This window comes from Pseudomassariella vexata (genome assembly GCF_002105095.1).
Source record: "Pseudomassariella vexata strain CBS 129021 chromosome Unknown BCR38scaffold_12, whole genome shotgun sequence".
In the NCBI taxonomy this organism is placed as follows: Eukaryota; Fungi; Ascomycota; class Sordariomycetes; order Amphisphaeriales; family Pseudomassariaceae; genus Pseudomassariella; species Pseudomassariella vexata.
Window position 1 is genome coordinate 1,342,998 of NW_024467967.1, and position 20,973 is coordinate 1,363,970.

The 20,973-nt window shown below is 49.1% G+C and overlaps 7 protein-coding genes across 7 annotated transcripts; 2 read left to right on the plus strand and 5 right to left on the minus strand.

The window, feature by feature from the left end:
- Positions 1 to 940: 940 nt before the first annotated feature.
- Positions 941 to 3,018, minus strand: BCR38DRAFT_477094 (uncharacterized protein). Its single transcript, XM_040863062.1, has 4 exons — positions 2,835 to 3,018; positions 1,490 to 2,757; positions 1,302 to 1,426; positions 941 to 1,254 (listed from the first exon to the last, which is right to left on the minus strand). Exons 1-4 carry the CDS (start codon positions 2,929 to 2,931, stop codon positions 1,056 to 1,058), a joined length of 1,689 nt encoding a protein of 562 aa, XP_040712713.1. The 5' UTR covers positions 2,932 to 3,018; the 3' UTR covers positions 941 to 1,055.
- A 559-nt stretch (positions 3,019 to 3,577) lies between these two features.
- Positions 3,578 to 5,672, minus strand: BCR38DRAFT_57122 (asparagine synthase). The gene is made up of 4 exons (XM_040865482.1): positions 4,940 to 5,672; positions 4,468 to 4,875; positions 3,872 to 4,417; positions 3,578 to 3,816 (listed from the first exon to the last, which is right to left on the minus strand). The coding sequence occupies exons 1-4, from the start codon at positions 5,600 to 5,602 to the stop codon at positions 3,730 to 3,732; spliced, it is 1,704 nt and encodes a 567-aa protein (XP_040712714.1). The 5' UTR covers positions 5,603 to 5,672; the 3' UTR covers positions 3,578 to 3,729.
- A 3,078-nt stretch (positions 5,673 to 8,750) lies between these two features.
- On the plus strand, positions 8,751 to 9,972 carry BCR38DRAFT_460182 (uncharacterized protein; the record flags this gene model as incomplete). Its single annotated transcript, XM_040862382.1, has 7 exons — positions 8,751 to 8,814; positions 8,877 to 8,962; positions 9,028 to 9,132; positions 9,187 to 9,268; positions 9,320 to 9,490; positions 9,552 to 9,760; positions 9,826 to 9,972. The coding sequence occupies 7 exons, from the start codon at positions 8,751 to 8,753 to the stop codon at positions 9,970 to 9,972; spliced, it is 864 nt and encodes a 287-aa protein (XP_040712715.1).
- Positions 9,973 to 10,317: 345 nt separating this feature from the next.
- Positions 10,318 to 12,216, minus strand: BCR38DRAFT_350060 (drug resistance protein; the record flags this gene model as incomplete). Its single annotated transcript, XM_040856537.1, has 4 exons — positions 10,318 to 11,438; positions 11,492 to 11,582; positions 11,637 to 11,900; positions 11,965 to 12,216. 4 exons carry the CDS (start codon positions 12,214 to 12,216, stop codon positions 10,318 to 10,320), a joined length of 1,728 nt encoding a protein of 575 aa, XP_040712716.1.
- Positions 12,217 to 15,128: 2,912 nt separating this feature from the next.
- On the plus strand, positions 15,129 to 15,305 carry BCR38DRAFT_350092 (uncharacterized protein; the record flags this gene model as incomplete). Its single annotated transcript, XM_040856541.1, has 1 exon — positions 15,129 to 15,305. A coding segment is annotated over one exon (177 nt), but the record flags the coding sequence as incomplete, so codon positions are not given.
- Positions 15,306 to 15,356: 51 nt separating this feature from the next.
- Positions 15,357 to 16,746, minus strand: BCR38DRAFT_444519 (nucleoside-diphosphate-sugar epimerase). Its single transcript, XM_040860945.1, has one exon. The coding sequence runs from the start codon at positions 16,612 to 16,614 to the stop codon at positions 15,643 to 15,645; it is 972 nt and encodes a 323-aa protein (XP_040712718.1). The 5' UTR covers positions 16,615 to 16,746; the 3' UTR covers positions 15,357 to 15,642.
- Positions 16,747 to 19,132: 2,386 nt separating this feature from the next.
- On the minus strand, positions 19,133 to 20,065 carry BCR38DRAFT_349990 (uncharacterized protein; the record flags this gene model as incomplete). The annotated part of the gene is made up of 2 exons (XM_040856532.1): positions 19,133 to 19,650; positions 19,711 to 20,065. The coding sequence occupies 2 exons, from the start codon at positions 20,063 to 20,065 to the stop codon at positions 19,133 to 19,135; spliced, it is 873 nt and encodes a 290-aa protein (XP_040712719.1).
- Positions 20,066 to 20,973: the final 908 nt, after the last annotated feature.

The window sequence follows — 20,973 nt, forward strand, 5'->3', positions numbered from 1 at the left end:
CTTGAAACAATTAATCTCATGGTATCAGAGGCAAACGTGTTATAAGGACTGAGTACCAAGGATACGAGTGTAATTGTCCTACTACTGATGAGGTGGAGTTCTACCAATATTTTTTTTAGTGTCACGGAGAAATGCTGCCTAGTGTTGGTGAGGATGGAAAACCACAACCCGCCAAATCTCCGGACTTTGGTTGCCAAGCAATGCCTTGATCGGTGACGTTGGTTGAATATGGTTGCCTTGCCATAGTTGTGGGGGCTACCTTCAGCAAGAGCCATGTTTGACTCTATAGGCCAATCAATAAGTCACCAACCCAAATCAACAGCCATTTTGCTTACTAATCTGATCACCAACCTAAGGGAAGGGCATGGTGAGATTGGTGAGGCTGCCTTGAGGCTTGTTGTGACATACCACATGGCAATATTCATTTCTGCCTGACAGTTTATTGAAGGAATGATTACCTTGCAGAAAAAATTCTTAATTGACGACGTACCACAGAGACGGAGAAAAACAACAATTGTTGACCGAGGAAATGGTCAATGTCCACAAGCACGGGAAATAGCAACTTGCTTCTATGCAAAGTATATCACGTTCATGAAACAAGTCTGCGCTTCTTTCATAGTCTTCAAATGCTCATGGCAGTATCATAATAAATCGACGATCAAATGCTACAATAGCTGACGAATACTGGATTTTGGGCTTCTGTTTTGGGCCGGAGTGTTCACACTCGTCTTTCTCCTCTCCATGACATATGCTGCCCACAAAATGACCTAGTACAGGGAGTCATGCTGCTTTCTGCCGTTTTGCGGATCCCAGTCATATTGAAGTAATGCGGCTTGAACCTAATTCGATCATGGTAAGCCACATTTAGTGTAAGGCCATTGGTTTTCATATACTCTCCTTCATACCTGGGATATGATTCCCAGATTTAGGGTGAGGCATAGTCCCAATGGATTATATAACAAGAGTAGTATTGAAAGGAGACGAACACGCACGTGTGTAACGTTCTTGCTAGGGCGGCCCAAAGTAGAACAGCGACAACTCAGGCAGAGGATGAATTACAACTTTGAGGACAGAGCCTCGTTCTTGGCCATATCTCTCAAGTTCTTTCTGAGAATTTTCCCTGATGGACTCTTTGGGATGGAAGCAATGAAGACCACACCACCTCTCAGCTGCTTATACTTTGCCACCTGCTTGGCCACAAAGCTCTTGATTTCCTCGCCTGATATTTGCTTTGGATCAGCTACGACGTAGGCACTGCCATTGTTAGTGGAAATAATTTTGTTTCAAATAAGAAGGCATACCGTGGAAGCTCTGTGTCATTGCCGGGAACACCGATGATGGCAGCATCAATTATCTTTGGGTGGGACAGCAGGATCGCCTCGAGCTCCGCGGGCGCAACTTGAGTGCCCTGATACTTGATGAGTTCCTGAAATCTGTTGTTAGTTCCGACTAGGTGTGAAGAGTCGACTCGATTGAGCAAATAGCTTACTTTCTTCCGGTCAACAATCCACAGCCATCCGTCTCGGAAGGCACCGACATCCCCCGTGTAGAACCAGCCGTCCTTGAACGCCTCTTCATTGGCCTTCTCGTTCTTCCAGTATCCCTTGGTGACCAGAGGGCCTTGAACCAATATCTCGCCCTCAGAACCGGGTTCAACGTCTCTTCCCTCGTCATCCACAATTCTCGCGGAGCAGTTCGCCACCAGGCAGCCAACAGAACCAGGTGATCGGTTTCTCATCTCTAACGGCACGGTAGTGACACTACCTGTAGTCTCACTGAGACCCCACGTCTGCCGTAGAATCGGCCCACCTTTCCCTAGCTTCTTGCTGACCTCCATCTGCAGACCTTGACCCATCGGTGCCGCGCCCACTATGGCATCCACCCAACTGTCAAAGTGATCTGTCACCAAAGGAGACTTCGAAATCATGAGGTAAATCGGAGGTACGCTGAACATAACAGTACATTTGTACTTCTTGGAGTACTCGCAGAACTTGGCAAAGTCGAATCGTGGCATCCAGTACAGAATTCCTCCCTGGTACACAGAGTTTACCAGGTAGCCTTGGACGCCCGCGATGTGGGCAACAGGCAAGTGCGCTAGGGATTTGTATTCAAAGCCCCTGGGCTGGTGTTCAGCATGATATTCTTTGGTCGGGTCCAGTACCAAAGTCGCGCTGGACACCATATTGCGGTGGGAAAGTCGCATCGCCTTTGGCAGGCCCGTTGTGCCGCTGGAAAACAAAAGACAGACGATGCCGTTTTCGAGCTCATCGGCGTCCGTAATGCGGCGCCATTGGAGCTCCTGGTTCGAGATCGGCAACTTGGCCCCGCTCGCCGCTTCATGTAACTCCAGCTCCGCCTCGCCCTTGTACGAAAGGACTCGTCGCAGGGGCAGGCCTACCTTGTTCGCAGCAGTGATGGCGACGTCCTTAGTTTCGTCGGTGCAGATTATAACCTTCGCCCCAATCTGCTGGAGCTGATACGCAAGTTCTTCCGGGGTCGCGGATGGACTCGATGATGAGAATATTCCTTCGGCCGCTACCGTGCCGTAGAAGATGAGCGGGAGCATGAAGTGGCCTGTTGAAATCAGTAAAACCGCATCCTGGCTTGGCCCGTTTGCGCCAATGCCATACTGGTTACGCAGTACGTGGGCGAACTTCTTCGATTTTTGTCGTAACTTGGCTTTTGTAAGATAGTTTGAGGGATCTGCCGCATCTACGTGGACGATCTTATCATCCGGTATGCTGCATTGCTTAGACTCTGCCCGAGGCTGTTAGTACCACAAACGATACGGCCATGGCGCCTTTCGAACCATAGGTCTTAGAGTCGACGCCTACCGAATAGGAGGGTCAGCACATCGATATCCGGGACGGAGAATGTTCTCGCCGCCTTGTAAATGATTCCTTCTGGCGTCTTCTCAACTATGGAAGCCATCTCAAGTGACCGGGCCTTTGATCTCGCACATACACGAGTGAAGAGAAGGGCAGATATTTGAAACGAACTTCGGCTCTCTTTATCTCTTGGTATTCGTCTGATTTCAACTGACGTAAACAGCCCTTCATCCCCGCCCCGCGCATTATGCAGTGTTGCAAGGGCCGTCGCCGCCAATCAAAGCGCTGTAGGCTGCTCCCCGCATTCCTATGCCATGTTACCCCAAGTACAATACCGAGGCTCCGCGGCACCCCACAAGCAACTTTATTTAAGTGCCTAGATCAATCTAATTTGGGATTTGCTGGCAGACGTCTACTAATCCATGGGCATCTTGGGGGTTCGGCTACCGTGGCACTCGCACAACCATAGATTTGAGCAGTACACAAGCTGTACTCGCATCGCACTTGGATGACCCGGGTTCCAGGCAGCTGCCGCTCCCTACATAGTCTAGTCCTCCCTCCCCGAAGATTGAAGCCAAATACGTCGCGTGAGTTCATGCAGTTTCTATGGGCTATTTCTACCTAGTCTTCCGGTTTCTGTTTTCCACTCGGTAAATCGAGAAACCCCGTGTCCTGGGTCCAACAAGTCCCCAACCTGCCTGGGGGGCAGGACTTGTGTCAATAATCACCGGTCTCTGGCTCAAACTTGCCTTTACGACGTCATCGCTGGCGGCACGTTGAAATGCTTGCCCTTAACGGGTTACTGCAAGCAGAAACACACAATTCAGGGGCAATTCGACCGTGAGCACACTCAACTCGGAAGTATCTGATGTTTCATCATTGCCAGATCACAATGCGCTTGCTACGTGTTGTGTTCATTGATCCGATCAGTGCCCCTGACTCTCCCACTAGTCTGGCCAATCTTCGCCGTTCTGGACCCGAATTGTATCTGCAGACGTCAGTGGAGGTGCATTCAGTAAAAAAAAAATACTTAGGATACATACCGCTCGCTTCTTCTCCCTCGCTATCAACTGCAAGCCCAACTGGTCAGCTATAAGTCGTAGAACCCGTTTCGCCGGCTCTATTATCGCGGCATGAAATGGATTCCCGAAGTCGCACTTTTCCCACACAGGACACTGCATTGCAACTTTGACGAATTCCTCGTCAAGGAAAGGGAAGCGGACTTCCTTACCCCAGTGCGCCATGATGCGATCATCTCGACCCAGATTGCGTTGGCTTATCCTGCTCACATCAAGCTTCAGCTCATCGACGAGACCTTGATACCCTCGCCTTTCGAATCCAGACTTGTGCCGAGAGTAGCCACCAAACAGTTCATCAGCGCCTAGCCCTGACACAAGGACACGGGCAGGCGTTGATATACTGGGAGGCGGGGAAGTCGACCCGGATCGGGACGGGTAGCCATCACCAATTCCCCGGGCAGCGAAGTACAATGCGAGGCCAATGGAAAGATCCATTTGCGTGTCATGGGGATGAATGAGTGACACGACTCGAGACTTGTGTAGCATGGCTTCTTCGAAAGGGACGTTGACCTGTAGAGGACGGTCAGCTTCGGTTCCATCCATGGTCCCGGGAATCTTACAGCGATAAATCGCCAATTACGGGCAGGACAGGTTTTCTTGAGTTCGCCAAAAGCCTTCCTTCCTGTCAACCTGTCTGGGCAGGCTTCGTACACATTGACATCCTTCCTAAAGTTGGCAGCGACACGTGGATTCTCGAAAGCGACGTTGATCAGATCTACGCCCTGATCCTCTGGCAATAAATCATCCGCTAGCCTGGCCAACAATGTGCAGTCCAACCCACCAGAGAATAGAATGGCGATGCGGGTGTCGATGTCAAACTGGGCGTATGGAGGTTCGGGGACGTTGAGTATGCGCAGTTTTAGTGCCTCTGTGAGATGATGCCGGAGAAGGCGTACGGAGGGCGATCCAAAGTCCAGCCTCACATCTGGTTGTGGCAACGCTTCGTTGAATATGCCAATGCTGGATACCTATGAAAATAAGCATACTGGCTAACCCGGAGCTGGGTACTGGGGAGCCGCATCTGGCACTTACCAGATCAGCTCCTCCAGAGGACAGCCAGTCATCCTTTGAAGTGCTTGCGCCGAGGCTTAAGTTGCCTTCTTCTGTCTGGTAAGGCTTGAAGCACATCGAGTAGATCCCATCTGCTATAACCTCTTTCCATTCGGCATGGGGGGCATCCGCGACACTAGAGAAGGCAACTGCTGTTCCATCACTCCCATCATTCATGAGCAACGACCGTCTACCAAGTCGATCGCGGCCAAAGTACAGGCGCTCAGATGAGGCATCGTAGTAAATGAAGGCAAAGGGGCCTTGGATGCTTCGCAAAACGTTCAGGACATAGGCATGTCTTGGTTCCGGACCAGTGGCCTTGTTGCCAGAAAGCCTGGCGAATATGGCTTCACCATCATTGCCATCCACGATCTGGCTATCAATCTTCCATGCCTCACCGTTCCAGCAAAATACAGCTCCAGAATTGGGGTCCTCGAAGGGCTGCTTAGCGACATGGTCGCCACGCAGCGCCAGGACGGTCGAAGTGAATCTGGCCAACACGCGAAGATCCTGCGACGCGCCTGCTGGAAAAGTCCTTGTCGCCTCACCCAGGTAATCGGGGCCACGGTTGCGCAGCGCCTGCCTCAGATCCTGAGATAATTCAGCTGCATTGGCAGTTGAAAGGATGGCGTGGATCCCACACATCGTTTCGTAGCTGTTTGAGAATCTCTGGATGTGATGAAGGCTGCGATTGCGTGAATCATTTGAGGCAAAGATTGCCTTCAGTTCCCCGTGCCCCCCCCCCCCCCCTCCCCCCACTTTCCAAATGGTGCCTGCGACTTCGGGAGCTCGAGCTTCCTGTTCGTATGTCTCTTAAGGCCTACAGGGTAGCTCTGCCCGTAGAAAAGGAAGGCTTGGATATCAAACCAATTGCAGTACAGTCAACAACGACGTCAGGGGTGATATAATTATATTTTAAGATTTTTTGGCTGCTCAAAGTATTGTTAAGCGCTAAAATGGTCTATTTAATTCCTTAAAGTCTCAAAGTATGAGGGATGCACCAATTCAGCCCCTGCGCATACCACTGGCCAACCACAGTTAGTGTACAATGGGAGACCTGGTTCTGCTTGCCTCGGTCGCATTAACAGCTTTCCATTCTTGGAGCCTCTAAATGAGAGCTCAAAAGTTGAAAGAGATGTTTTGCCATACGGTGTAATTCGAATGACGATGTTAACCGCCTTGGGTATCACAAAGGGACAAGATTCGGTTTCTACAGCGTCAGGTTCTTGTTTGGTCAAAACTTCAAGCTCACTACCTAATAATTCTTCAGACATATGGTTTTCATAACGTCAGATGCAATCACCGGTAAACCCCATAGTAGCGTCGGCGACCCTCTCGATTCGTGGTCATTGGACTCTGAACAATATCGTACAGCTAATCTTGCTGTGGCAAAGCATTGAATTTAATATTTATGTGTCGTTCCAAAGTCAAAAGAGTGCAGGTGTCCATAAGGGCCTTGAGTACGGGAAAATGTGCCACTTGGCTGCACATTTTGAGAGTGCTGATCACGTCAGAGCCTAGCAGTGGCTGATACACAGAGGATTTGTTCCTGGATATCTAACCAGAGAACTTGGTGCACAGGGTCTAACATGAGGTCAACTGGCTGTTGTAGTTAGAAGTGGGGGAAACAGCCGTTGGGGTTCAAAGGCTGATGCGGTCCATCTTGAATTTGAAGCAGGAGCACTTTACACTTCAGTTTCTCAACAGCATTAAACCTGTATGCGAGATACGTCTAAAGAATTGAACGGATCTGTACGGCTCTCGAATGTTCACCAGCCAAGGACCTGGATGGGCCTAGGTATAGGCAAGTAACAGATTTCACCACCGGAGGCTTTCATTGGATAACTGTGCAAATTGTCTTGCATTGAATGTGTGATGAATTTTGGATATCCCCAAGAAGTGAACTGTGGCCATAAGTGCATTATACAGGTAGAAGAGATTGATGCCTATACCCTCACAAACTGGCAGTTCGGTCGTAATAGCCTTGAAGGTCCAACAGCTTTATACTGTGACAAACCTTTGAAGATTGACAATGACTGACTAGAACCTGGATTCATCTGATCTATCACCTGGTATTTCCCAACTACATATCAATTGTGACCTATAGCCGTGCCAGAAACATGTGGTACGATTATGTTTGACACGGTGAGTCTGTTGGAATCGGAATGCATACTCTCCTCCGGCCAGCCGTGTTTCACTTCTCTTGAGTTTCACTCAGAAGCAGAAGCACCGAAGTTCTGAGGAAAACTGACATCTTTGTTCCGCCTTTGGCAACACTGTCCAGTGCCACTAGCTGTAACAGAGAATTCTATTTGGTTTGGGGCCAGTGCAACTAGCATCCACATATTAACCATGCTCGTGGTTCGTGTGTTTTCTAGGAACAGAGGCTTGCCGCTGGCCGTGCATGATGACTCCGATGTCCCCGCATGCATAGTCATCTATATAAAGTGTTTCCGCATGCCTTTGTCTCTACAGCTTGACAGGAATCTGTCATAGTTTCAACATATGAACTGATAACTCAACAATATGCCCCGGTTTTTATCATTTTCTACTCAAGGCGTCGGAGTGATGACAAGTACCCGGCGCCGGTGACAAGTGACGGCATTTTCCGCTGTGTCGTTGACATGCGCCAAGGCAAATATATGTACGGCGATCTTCGTGAGCCACACGGAGTCAAGTGAAGAACCGTCTGATCGCGGATACGAAAGAGTCCTCTTGCATAAACATACCCGGACTGTTCTACGGTTGAATGATTGGGTGTCCGATGTTGATTGGCACCTATGATGTCAGGGACAAGCGAAGACTGTCATATCTCCACAGCTAACCTAATGTGATTAGGCATTGGAACATGCAGTTGGAAAGCTTCATTGCAGTTTGCGACGACTTCAAACAGGTAGATTGCGGGAACTCAGAAGTGGAAATGTTAAATGATTATCGGAAGTTTACCGCAATAACTTCGGCAGATGCTGTCCCCTACTTAGGTGAGTAACTAAGTATTACATATTGGCATATACCGCGTTGGTAGCTTCGAATTTCTCCATATTTGCACATAACTGCATCAATTCGGGAAGCACTCACCCCATGATCTGACGCGTAAATGCTTCGCTCAAATGCCTCGCTAAGAGTCATTCAAACCGGCTGCTCTCCTTTACGGCAAGATGTCGCGTCGTACACTGAAAACAAGCCCGGCCCAAGGCTGATGAGCGACATGTGCCGGGTGCGAAGACGGAAAATACATGACTTGCCTACACTACATACGCATTGACCGGTCTGCTAGCGTTTTATGCTCACCTGCAGTGCCATTCCTTGTCATTCTGCCACTTAAGCTCATCTTTTGACTGTGCCGTTTCAATCTCACCGCCGCTCTGTTGCCAACTCGAAAGAGAAGAAATCAAGACTTTGTCTGAGGGTTTCACTCTCGCGAGTAATAAACCGCCATGGCATACATTTGGCTGTGAGGGTGAGTAGTTGGCACCGAGAGGCATTCTCTAGGTTAATCTCATACCCATACTTCACCTGGCGCACCAAGATTACCAAATGTGTTTCATCCTATGAACCAGGGCAGATCCAATATGATATACATACGGTTCTCGTCTGATCCGCATGGAACCGTCTCGATGATCGACTCCACCGCGCTAGCTTTTCTTAACCCGTAGGCGTCATTATCAATTTTGATATTGGGTGACCGGTTACTGTCTGCCTAAAATGTCATATGACGAGGCGGGATTAGATCAAGTAACAGTTTATCGTCCTACAATCTTACAAACGTGCTTGGTCGAGTATACGACTCTATATGTCCGACCAAGGCAGACGACATGAACTCCTCACCACATCAGCCGTGTTGATTGCCCTTTCAAGTGGAGCATCCCAAATTCTCACCCTTACCACAATGTTCTGACATCGCTTTGTGCTTGTGTAGCTACTACCGTCGTACTACGACTAACCGTACGCTTCTTTATCGTCAAGAAGCCTGGAATGGACGATTATATGATGCTGGGTAGCACGGTGTGTTGATCTCGATCCTCACCGCTCGTCCATTTGGTTTTGTGTAGTTACTAAATTCGGTGCAGCTTTTCAACGTTGGGTACTTAGTATGCATTGTATGCATTCAAGCGGATGGGCTAGGATTCCCAATGAGGACGTTGACTTCCGAAAATATGAGGAGTTTTCTCAAAGTAAGCCTCTAGTTGTCAAGTCCCCTTGGGTGTCCAAACATGTTGACAGAAAAGTTATCAATCGTGATCGAAGTGATCTACTACACCATCATCCTTTTCATCAAAATTTCGATCGTGTTCATGTACTTGCGATTTGGTACGTCGAAGGCCGTATCAGATAAGCCAGCTCACAGCTGATGCTCAGCAGCTGTCAGCAAGACCTTCAGACGGTTCTGCTATGGCACGATAGCGATTCAAACCCTGCTCTTCATGGCCTCCGTCACCGGCACTCTACGTCAATGCAGACCGCTTGAAAAGGTCTGGGACGTCCCTCGACTGGTGTCTGGCACGTGCATAAATTCGACCGCCTTCTTTTACGGTGAGTTTTCCTTTCGTTAATAATATGCCCTCTCAGAATCAATGAAACTTAGAATACCCAGCTATCTCAAGCTTGAACATCTCGACGGATATTTGGATCCTCGGCTTGCCCATACCGACATTAAGGGCCATCCATATATGCCGAAGAGAGAAATACGGACTCTATTGCGTCTTCGGCATCGGCATCTTCGCGACTGCGCTGTCCATAGTGCGTTTGCAGTCCATCTACACGTACACCCTCTCCATTGATCCCATCCACGACGGAATACTGGTAAGTCTAAATCCCAACCAATTGTGCTCACCATGAGTTGTCTGAGATTCTGATAAATACCCCAGATAAACCTATGGTCCATAATCGAAATCAATAGCGCAATAGTGTGCGCCAACATTCCCGCATTGAAAATTCTGTTCACACCGCGACTTCTGATTGAGCAGACGAGAACCAATAATAGGTCGACCTGTTTCGGGTCGCTTGAGGCCTGAAAGCGCGATTTCGGGGGTATGATTCAAGACGGTGAATGATTGGCTGGTTAGTAATACGTCGGAGACGTATGGGATGGACCACTTGCCCGATACTATAGATTCAATACAACTGAAATAGTTGCTCAATAATACCCACATCCTATCCATTGCTTGCTCTTTAATCTTATCCCTAATAAGTGCCCAATTATATCTGCATAAGACACGTCATAATATTTACAACGTTCTTGACTACCCACCAGCTTCCTATGGAAGTACATATAGTCCGCCTCCATAGGACAGTAAATAACTTAGCAAAAAACAACTACCTGTAGTTATTGAATCTTGCATCTTCCAAGAATCCGTGTTCTAAGGCCGCCGACTATCCTCCTCATCCACGATTCTCTCCTGCCCACGAACCCGCCCAGACCGTTTCTCAATCTTCCCCACAATCCCCGTCCCTCGAAACGCCAAACCAACGAGAACCATGCAGCAAAGCGACAACGCGAAGTTGAACCAATTTGCCGCCCTAATAGCAACCAAAGAAGTTGGATCCCAAGCTCCAATTTTCCCCACGCTCTCTACGGGTAACCCCCTCTGCTTCGCCATAACTGCCGTTTGCAGCGCCGTAGTGATGGCTAGCCCAATTGCCCTCCCAATTTGCCCAGAGGCGTTGATCAGCGCCCCGCCCAGCGCTTGGTCCTCGCTCGGCAGGGATTTCGAGGTGAACAGCGTCAGGCAAGGCCATGTGGCGTCCGCGCCGACAACCGAGAGGATCATGGCTGGAAGACCGACGGCGAAGTAGCTCGTGTTGGAGGGGATAGTAATGGCGAATAGTAAGCATGATATTGCGACGGCTAGATTGCCAAACATAAGAAGCATGTATGTGGGTACCTTGGAGATGAGCCGCGACATGATAAAGGCGACAATGATGCCGCAGACTCCAGTGGGTATGAACCTCAGCGTCGTCTGCAGAGGCCCAAGGTTCTGGTATTCCTGCCAGAAGTACGTAGCATAGATGAGGAAGTCGTTGAAGGAGGCGAAGAACATAGCCATGATCACCATAGCGACGCTAAAGAGTTTGTTCTTGAAAATGGTCACTTTCATTAGGGGAGGTCGGCTTGTGTGCTTCTCCTGGTAGTACTGCCAGGCGACGAATATGCCGATGAGGATCAGTGCAATGACGATGAGCATGTAGATCCAGACTGTGTCCCATCCCACGACGTTACCTTCCGTGAGAGCGAAGAGGAGGGCTAGGATGCCTGCAGTGATCAGGAAGCCGCCGAACCAGTCGACTGAGCGGGCTAAGGAGACGCTTCCGGTGCTTGCGATTGTCTTTGGCGGGGGAGGCGGGATGAAAAATATCCCGGCAGCCGTGACGGCCACGGCGAGGGCGGCGAGCGCGCCGAAGACCCATTTCCAATTCGTGTATGACGCGATGAAGCCTGCTAGAAGGTTGCCGAAGACACTACCCAGGGGCGCACCGGCAGCTGGCCCACGTTATCAGCAAGGTATCATGATGGGTGGAATGGACTTGTCTCACCATATGCGCTGAATGCATAATTCTTTGCCTTCCCTGGCGGAAAGGTTACCCCTAGAATTCCTATAGCTGTTGGCACATTGGCCGCAGCACCCTAGACATGTCAGTAAATCAAGAAATAGGGATTTGATCTCTTCGATGCACCTACAAGGCCTTGTAGTCCCCGGAACAGATTGAACAGGATCTCGCTTGGTAGAAATGGATTTATAATCATGGTCACCGCCACGAATGCACTCCCCAGAATGAATATGAGACGTTTCCCCCATATATCAGCGATGCGTCCCCATAGCAACAAGAAACAACCAAACGTCAGCGAGTATGCTGAGATGACCCATTGTTGTCGACTTTCTGGTATGCCCAAATCTTCGCCAATTGTGGGCAGGATAATGACAACCGCTTGGATCGAAAGTGTCTAGATTTTGTTAGCCCGCCCCCTAAAAGTTTAATTAACAACTGAACTAGTTGAAAACACCAACATTGAGAAAGCTTGCACCAGTTACACAAGCGACCAAGGCGATACACCTCGCCTTGGAGAAAGGCAACTCGGACGCCTCTTCGCTCCTGCTGCTGCTCCTGTCGTCTTCGTCAGTCTTTTCATTGTCGCGCTTGTTGCCGACCCCACCTCTTGCGGGATCGCGGCCCGAAGCCGGCGTAGCACTCGTTGCGGTGTGGTGATTATCCTCTGCCTTCTTGATTTCGAGGGTATCTGAGGGCACTTCTGTCACCATCGAGTCCGACATTGTTCTTCCTATACTCACAAAGTCCTACGGGACAGGTGAGTGAAAGGGAGGGCTATCAAACTTTTAGAAAGTTTGCAAACGTCTGTCATCCAATGCTAGCCCCTGATGATGACCCCATATTCGGCGCGATCGGCACTAAATTGACGAAAATATGTGCCAAGTGCTGCTGATGGCACTGGGTTTCCGCGTGATTGGACCCCCAAACCGCGATTACGTCCCGTGTTTCTCCGCGGAGTCAATTGACCACCCTGTTCAATGATATAAGGAACGAGTGAGTAGGGCTTTGGGGCTGCATTCTACAGTGGGTATTGCGGTATTCGGGGATTGATGGCCGCATGTTGGTCACTTCGACGGCTTTTCCGCCACTTAGTATTAGGTCGTTCCGGTGGACAGTGTACTGGAAGACGACGAAGCCTAACATGTCATCTTGATCAAAGCTGCCTGGAAATGTAAGATTCCCTTGCGGCTTGTGGCCTTGAACTGGTGATCTCAAACTTGATAAAAAGCTTTGAGGCCACCTTGCCGCAGCCAGTTACCATTGATGAAACCTTGAATGGTAGATTGTCATTGGTTGGTGGCAGGGGTAAACATATCTTCTTGGCAGGTTCTGCTTGCTTTTGTCAGGAACGGCTAGGCCGCAAGGCAATGGTACAGAGTGAAGGGAGTAACGGGCGTCCCTACTGGTCTATCACCGAGTGGGGTGCCCAGAATAGTTCATTGATCTCTGATCTTCCTTCTATCCTCCAAGATATTTCCCTTGATAGATAGCTAGAGCCCCTGTTCGGAATAGCAGAGCTCTAGTTCCTCGGTGCTCCGAGACTTCAATATTAGATCATGACTCGAGGCCCCTGTGCCGGTGCCCCACCAGCAACACACCGGTATCTTGCACTCGGCACTTTGACAGCTTTGATCTCGTGTGTTGCAACGGTAAACGCTACGACAGGATAATTGTCGCCTCAACGGCGAGGCCATGTTTACTTCGCTGCCTCGTTACGCCGCCATGACAAGTCATCCCTATCTGTGCTGTGCAGCTGCGTCACAGAGGCTACACGTGTTGCACAAGTTCCTGTCGCCCTTTTTCTCTCTTTCGCAAATGAGATCGCATTTCTAGGCAGAACAGAGCTGTGCTGGCTGGTGTCTCTGACTTCGACCCAGACGAAACTCGATTCCGAAATGCTCGCTGACCTTGAAGCTGTACCGACCACAAAACTTCTCTCCGTTAAGCTTCTGCATCGCTCCTGCGGACGCCAAGCAGCAGCTTCGCAATAGCAACCCTACTTGAATGGAACATATTCCACTGTCCCCGATGTAGCCAAGACCTGCAATCAGTCGGCGATGTTCTTCATACCTAGGATTACATCGACAAACACAGGGAAGGACGCGATAACAAAATGCCACAAGACGAAAGGCAAGACCAAGGCAACAGTGACTCTTCCGGGGGTGGTTTGAGTAGCATGTTAGGCTCAGAGAATTCCACAGAACCGCAAGCAGGGTCTGATGATTTGCGTTACAAAGTCGAGTACGTGGAAAATAGAGGAACGACTACAAGAACCCACGGGTACCAGGACAATTCAACTTGAAGCAAGGGGGGAAGGATGTCAATGGAACTAAGTTGGACTCCGTCATCGAAATTCGGACAGTGATACAAACCGACATTATAGGTAAGCATGTTAACTAACATGCTAAAACATGCCGGAAGAGGGGTTCGGATTCCGCACTTCTACAAACCCAGGTAGTCCGTGGAGGTTGAGAGCCACGGTATCAAATTTAATCCGCCAGTATCATTGACGCCCTTTCCCACGTCGTCGCCTACTTCCCCGGCATCAGTCTTACTGAGAGCGCGGTGGTCTTCAAGGAGCCATATTGTGTTGTGTTTCATTCCATGGAGGAGATAAAGCCTATCAGATGGCTATCAACAAGAAAGATGAAGGTGTAGACCCACTGCACAGGTTTGACGGAGAGACACAACGAAATCTGGGGGTTTTTGCAACGCAGTTGAGAGACGATACCAGAATACACTCGAACAGGAAATAGACCCCTACAACCTTAGAGTTCCTGGACAACGTTCAAGATGCTGTGGCTCCCATTCAAGCCTGGTGAGGCGGTCTACACAAAGTGGAACGAAGGCTTCCAGACTTACTTGATCAAGTCGATAGAGTTCAACCACTACCAAGCGATCAAGTTGATGGGCTCATTCTTGGTCGGTATTTGGTACCTTGACTTCGATGGCCGCCGCTTGGGAAGATATCAATCGAGCCGGATTATCTCCTCTTTGATGGGAAATTGATGGGAAAGGGGGATCAACAGACTCAAAGTGTTCCATCTCACTGTCTCGATTCTAAAGACGGTGGAGAGACATGGAAAGCTCTCGAATACAGGGGTATGGAATTCTACGGGTATCTGAGTGGCGCTCGGGTTTCGTATCGAGGAGAATCACTGGCCATCCAGTTCGTTGGGTAAGTTTCGACGGTCAACGTTCAATAACTCTCAAACACGCGAATAACACAACATGACTGCAGTATTATGGCCATGCTATAATTGATCCTACTTGTTACTACAAATATGGTTCGTCTCGACCGTTAGCCGAACCACAGGAATACAGTTATTGGGTTCACCGTCAAAGCAAGATGGTGTGGTGAGTTGTTCATGAGATCAATAAGTACCGGCACAAATACTGATTCATCAGCTTCAGAATTATTAGACGTGGATCTTTGCAGTGAATTGCAGATCAAATTCGGCGCAATTAACACCTTGGTCATTCCAAAGCAGATGAAGACCATGATCAAGACCCTTGTGAATAAGTATACAGATCTTGGGGCGACCGTCGGCAACTTTGCTTCGCCTTGGAGAGTGGGCAAACAATGGAGACGCCATTGATTTGATTGAATTGCCCGCACACAGAACGTATCGCTGAATCCACCGGGCGACCCCTATTTTTCCTCACCTGCGGGTATATCGGAAATAACGAGGATCTCACGGAGGAGCGACTATCGAAATGGTTTCGCCTTGTCGAAATCTGGGATGCAGTCATGCTTCTGGACGAAGCCGACGTCTTCCTCGAACGAAGACCAACTTGAGATCTGCAAAGAAACAGCCTTGTAACAGGTATGGAGCTATTTTCTTTTTAAGGGCCTCTTTGCCTCTTTCTCTGCACCACGGGCGTGACTCAATTGCTAATTATCTTCTCCATTTAAAATATTCCTTCGAACCATGAAAGGCTACCGGGGTGTTCTGTTTCTCTAATGACTAATCGTGTTGGTCACTTTGACGACGCTTTCATTTCACGGCTAGATATTGTCCATTCGATGCGAACCGCGGACTCCTTTTCGTTATCTCAATTACACTTTACACTCTTTTCCCGAGTGCTATCTCGCTACCGTATAACGTGTTCACTGAGATCATCCCTGACCAGAGTTATTGCGACTTAAGCGAGTCCACATATTCCTTGACGAGATCCTCCGCCTTCGTATCCCTAACCAGGCCAAGCCTATCAGGTGTGCTGGGGTCAAACTCCTGAGGCCAGCTCCTCAAGATCCTCTCAAGCTCAGGATTGGTCTCTTCCTTCAACAGCTTCAACTTGTCCTCTCCACCGTACTTGGCCAGCCCATCCATCAACTCCTGAGTTGTCACAGCCACACCAGGAAAGTTGATGTGTCGAATATGCTTCGGCATCGCCGTGCTGTCCAAGTTCAGGACCCTGACCAAGTTCTCGATCACACCGCTGGGAGAGCAAATGTATGACTTGAACGACCTGTCCTTCAGTGGAATGATGCATTCCTCCCCCTTCATCGGCTCGCGGATCATACCCGAGAGGAATGACGACGCGGCATTGCTTGGTAAACCAGGACGCACGACTAGGGTGGGAAAGCGCACGATGAAGGCGTCGATAAATCCCTTACGATGCATGTCATTGATGATGATCTCCGTCGACAACTTGTGCGCGCCATATGTGCCCTCGGGCGTTGGTGTCACACTGTCCGTGACAACTGGCGGAAGCGGTTGTCCAAAGACAGCCTGGGAACTTGAGTAAACGACTCGGACTCCAGGGGATGTTTGTCGGATGGCAAGGAGCAAGTTTCGAACACTGTCAACGTTGACCCTCATCGACAGGTCGAAGTTGGCTTCGGAGCCTGCCGACATGATGCCGTGGAAGATGAAGATGGCATGCAGTGGTTGGGCGGCGTCGAGCAAGGACTTGACAAAGGTCTGATCGCAGATGTCGCCTTTCATGCATACTGCGTTTTCTGGGTGTTTGACGCCTTTCGGGACATTTGGCTGGACTATGTCGGTCATGATTACCCGGTACCCATCATTGAGGAGGCGTGCAGAGAGCAGAGGACCGATGAGGCCACCTGCGCCGGTAACGATGATGTTCTTTGGTGCCATCTTAGGAATGTGTGATATTGCTAGAAGATGATATGATCTGAATATTCTGAACGTGTCTAGAGAAGAGATAATGCTGCCCTTTTATTCTACATCCCTTGGGTACTACAGGAACCCCTCGGGGTCAAAAGCTGGTGAACGGGAGCTACTGTGGAGAAGCGCATGCGGGGCTGGCGCGTCTCGAGGGCCATCTGCATGCCTAGAGTCGGGGTAATATCGTAAGTCTCGGACTGGTCACCGGCGGGCTTGTCTCGGAGACTACTTACTAAGAGTAAAGAACAGCTGTGTGGGGCTTGCAGTAGCATTGGTTAGATCGGGTTCTTTGCAACCTTTTACCCAACCATATACTCGATTAACCCCATATAGCATAGAGAAAGGGCGGGGATTGCAAGTTTTAGTGTTGGATGTCATGTGCACATGATATTCCCGCAATTCCAGCCCACTCGTTCGTTACCTTTCCACTACAAACGTATGATACTTCATGGCAATTTGGATGCAACTAGCCCAGCGTAATTAACAGAGAAACTGTGAATCATATGTAATACCACTGCTATTCTTGATCTCCAGTTCTAATAGCCCATCCAGTTATGATCTTGAACTTGCATAGTGGGGCCTCGTTGTCCTTGTATTGGATGGCCATGAACTTCGCAAAGTGAAGAAAGTCATCAAGCCAGCCCCTGCAAGATGATATCTGCGTGGTAGATAGCGTGGCTATACTTACAACGAAACTAGATACTAACAATTCCGTATGTGATACTAGCATAAGTACTAGAATATCGTGATGATACCGACTATGCTGTAAGCATTGTTGAGTTTGTCTCATGATTCGGAATAATTACTACGATAGAAATAGCACGATATGAAGCCTGCGAAAGTTGTCCTTTAGTATATATGGTAGCTGTGGTATCGCACTGGTACTAGTATTCCAGCTACATACGAAGGTGAAGAAGGGAAGCACAGGTGGGGGGGTCCAAGCCGCACAAAGGCACTTAAGTATCTTGCCCGTATCCCATGTGACCATAGGCCACCAATCCAACAGTAGCTACTGTGGGTAATACAGGCAAGAGAATTGTGTTGGTGAAGATGATAGGACGAAGTCCCAAAGGCTGCAGCTACGGAAGAGCTATATATGGGCGACTTGTCCAAGCGCTACACCTAGCACATAAGTGGTGTACCTGGGACACGCAACAGCTATTCTTACTACTAGTAAATTGAATTAGTATACTATACTAAACGGGATTGTTACGTTTAGGATAGAAGTAATTACTTTATCATAATACTGTAAGATCTCGCAATCCTTGTTAATAGTAGTCAAGTTCCTATCTAGGACTAATCTGCCTTTTAAATGAAGAACCATCTTTACCAACTGACGTTTAAAGTCATTCAATACCTCCCTGCGCGGACGTACCTCCCATCTTACACAGACGTAAGAACAAAGCAGCCGCACCGTGATATATCGCCTTTTACAACAGTGCCTTCAGAGAAATAATCAGGTTGAAACTGGCCCGGGTCGCTGTTTACAGACTGATCCCTGTTTCTCTACCGGAGGAAAATGATTCATTATCAACCATTCTCTAGATGGAGGTCAATCCATCACGTTGGTTTTGTCGCGTCAGCCCTGAAAAGCCCACGACGCGAGTTTTGTTCTGGCTATATAACATACTCTCTCGCATATACCAACAGAGCTCCGAACTAAAACTACCTGAAAAATGCCCACAGCCCACGTCAACGCCAGAAAGATTGAGCTTGGATAATCGCTAAAGCGAAATATGATCAATCCCCAGAAGATCCTGACGATGTTAAAAAGCTGTACCATGGGACCACCCTTTCGCTCAGGTACAGTCACAGTCCCATATAATGACTTAGGGACAGGGTGTTTGAGTCTTGTTTTTTGGGGTTCGGATGATTTATGCAATAAGTCTTCAAGTTCGGAATGTTGCCTTCTCTTTTTCACGGTTCATCTCATTGCAATTTAACTATTACGCTTTTCCGTTCCGGTCTCGGAATCATATCTATTTATCTATTTATAGGCGTGACCCTTGCTCTCTCGACCTACCTCAAGATCAGTGAACTCTTCGTTGTGGTGCCACGTGATGCAATAAAATCGATGGTTGAAGTTGCACAGACTGATACCATACTTTGTGACTGCACGTCCCGTTGTGCTAATGACACAGGAAAAAAAGCCAACGGGATTGATAACGTAATCCGACCAGCGAGATTGGGCATACATATGTACTCAAGTAATTTCATCCGTTCGATGTTGAGCCTTGGCTACTCGGCGTTCAGCACAATAGATACCCGCTACGCATTTTCTCCAAGTCCTATGATGGCCGCCAGCACGTCCGCATAGTGCAAAGAAATCATTATGATGCATACCATGTGCCAACGTGTTCTAAGTTTTGGGGTAGGCGCGCCAATGTCTGTGGAAAGCATTAGCGCGCGCATACGACCGTCTCAGGCTGTGGGGAGAGAATATGACAACCTCAATCGAACCCCATCGAAACAACCGACATCTCAACTGCTAGAGCTGAGAGTCTGCGGCTCTCGACTGGCTTGGCTCGGCGGCGGGCGAGGCCCAGTATTCACCCATGCCGAAAACAATATCGGTGTTCTCCATCTTGATCCCCAGCTGCCAACGTCCCAAGCCAGGCCAAAAACTCTCATGCTGGCCGTGTAGTTTACCATCATCGTCTCGCTGACTTAGGTCTATCCATGCGAGGCTTGTCTTCCCTGACTGGTTGGGTACGATTTTGCACCATTGATTAGTGCCGACAAGCTCCTTGTGACTGCCCGTCCCTTCGGGCAGCGGCGGCTGTACGATAGAAACGTCTACCCCGATATAAGGCAACCATCCGAGAGAGAAGGGAAAGGAAGGTAGCCAGGGCACAGACTTTATGGTGGCTTGGAAGAAGGGGGTATGGTTGGGGTTGGCTTCAGTAGGGTCGCCCGTAGTGTCGTGTGGGTAGACTTTGACGTTGGTCGATCCATCGGGCAGATCGCGGAACTCGAATTGCGCCAGGTGTTTGGGAATGTTCCAGTCTGTTATTCAATGCCGTTAGTCTTTTGGTATCTGAGCGGGAATGTGGAATGGTAGCATACTCTTGCGACCATTCCAGCAAGTATACTTCTGCGACACATATATGCGTGTGATTCGCGCAGCTTTCTTCGTCACAGTTGTCCCGTTCTCGCTGACGGGGTAGTCAAAGGAGCCCGGACAGATGATCAACTCATCATACGGCCCTACAGGGCTCTCGGTATACCGAATGATCTGGAACTGGCCGAGGCCGCCATTGTGTCGGCCGTACACAGTGCTGGCGAAGGGTGACGTGCTCTCCAACGGCGAGTAGGCGATGGATGGAAGATCGCCAGGGTTAGAGTTGTAGAAACTAACCATGTAAACGGTAGCCTTGAGTTTCCAGGGCGGCACAACGTGTTCAATAGGCTTATCACCCATCGTGATGTTTTACGCGCTTCGGTTCGTTAACGAGGAACGTAGTAGAAGCTGATGTCTGACGTCTGACTCTGTGGAGTGAAGAGATTCGCAGCAGCTAGCTTTAGTTACCTACAGTCCTCTAGCGAACCTCCTAAGGAACTCGGAAGGGCCCCTCGATGAGACATTTGAGCAACAGCATTGCTCCTCACCCATCTGAGCATCGTATCCGACAGTTGCACACGTCGTACTAATGAGATTCAAGGGGGGCAAGTGCGTGCGGGGCAAGCCAAGACCTCGGTCCTCGGACTTCAGCCTCTCCTCATGCGCCTTTGCGGTTGAGGCTCAAGACTTGCTTAAATGATGCGATAAACTGTTCACAATATCTATAATGGTCGGAAAACACCTAAGTTTCCTTCTCCAAGAATCGCCTGCGGGCAGAGTGAGTCCATGCTCGGGATTTCAGACGCACATTCCTCAATGGTCGGAGTGTTGCATTATGACGTCAGTGTCGCTTGTCAGCCGACGTGGCAATATTGTACCGAACATCCTCTGGGCGCCTGAACAGCATCGGGGAAACCGACGCATATATGATAATTCAAAGTCGCTATGCACCTGAAATCCTTCCTCGACTGTTGTCCCCGAAGATCATACACTGTCATTTGATCCGAGGCCCGTAGTTTACATGGGTATCTCGCACGAGAGAAGTGCGTCCTTAAAAGCGGATATGTCTGATCGAAAATTGGGCCAGCGCATTGGTAGGTTTCCAAGTCGGACGAAAGGAGACTCTCAATTGTAGAAGTGGAAGTTGGAATCTTGTTTCTTTGGCTCGTTGGCTTTTTGGCTCTACTGCTGATGCATCATCATTGAGGAATCCTGCAACAATGTATAGAATTGTCCTGCTAATAGATTCAGTGCAGGGAATTCCCATG

Excerpts from the sequence above, each read along its gene's own strand:
- BCR38DRAFT_477094 (XM_040863062.1), bottom strand. The coding sequence starts at position 2,931 with ATGGCTTCCATAGTTGAGAAGACGCCAGAAGGAATCATTTACAAGGCG. Across the intron at positions 2,758-2,834 it reads TGTGCTGACCCTCCTATTCG|AGTCTAAGCAATGCAGCATA; the intron begins GTAGGCGTCGAC and ends AGCCTCGGGCAG. Across the intron at positions 1,255-1,301 it reads AATGACACAGAGCTTCCACG|TGCCTACGTCGTAGCTGATC; the intron begins GTATGCCTTCTT and ends TAACAATGGCAG.
- BCR38DRAFT_57122 (XM_040865482.1), bottom strand. The coding sequence starts at position 5,602 with ATGTGTGGGATCCACGCCATCCTTTCAACTGCCAATGCAGCTGAATTA. Across the intron at positions 4,418-4,467 it reads GTAATTGGCGATTTATCGCT|GTCAACGTCCCTTTCGAAGA; the intron begins GTAAGATTCCCG and ends CGTCCTCTACAG. Across the intron at positions 3,817-3,871 it reads CGAGGGAGAAGAAGCGAGCG|ATACAATTCGGGTCCAGAAC; the intron begins GTATGTATCCTA and ends TGACGTCTGCAG.
- BCR38DRAFT_444519 (XM_040860945.1), bottom strand. The coding sequence starts at position 16,614 with ATGGCACCAAAGAACATCATCGTTACCGGCGCAGGTGGCCTCATCGGT.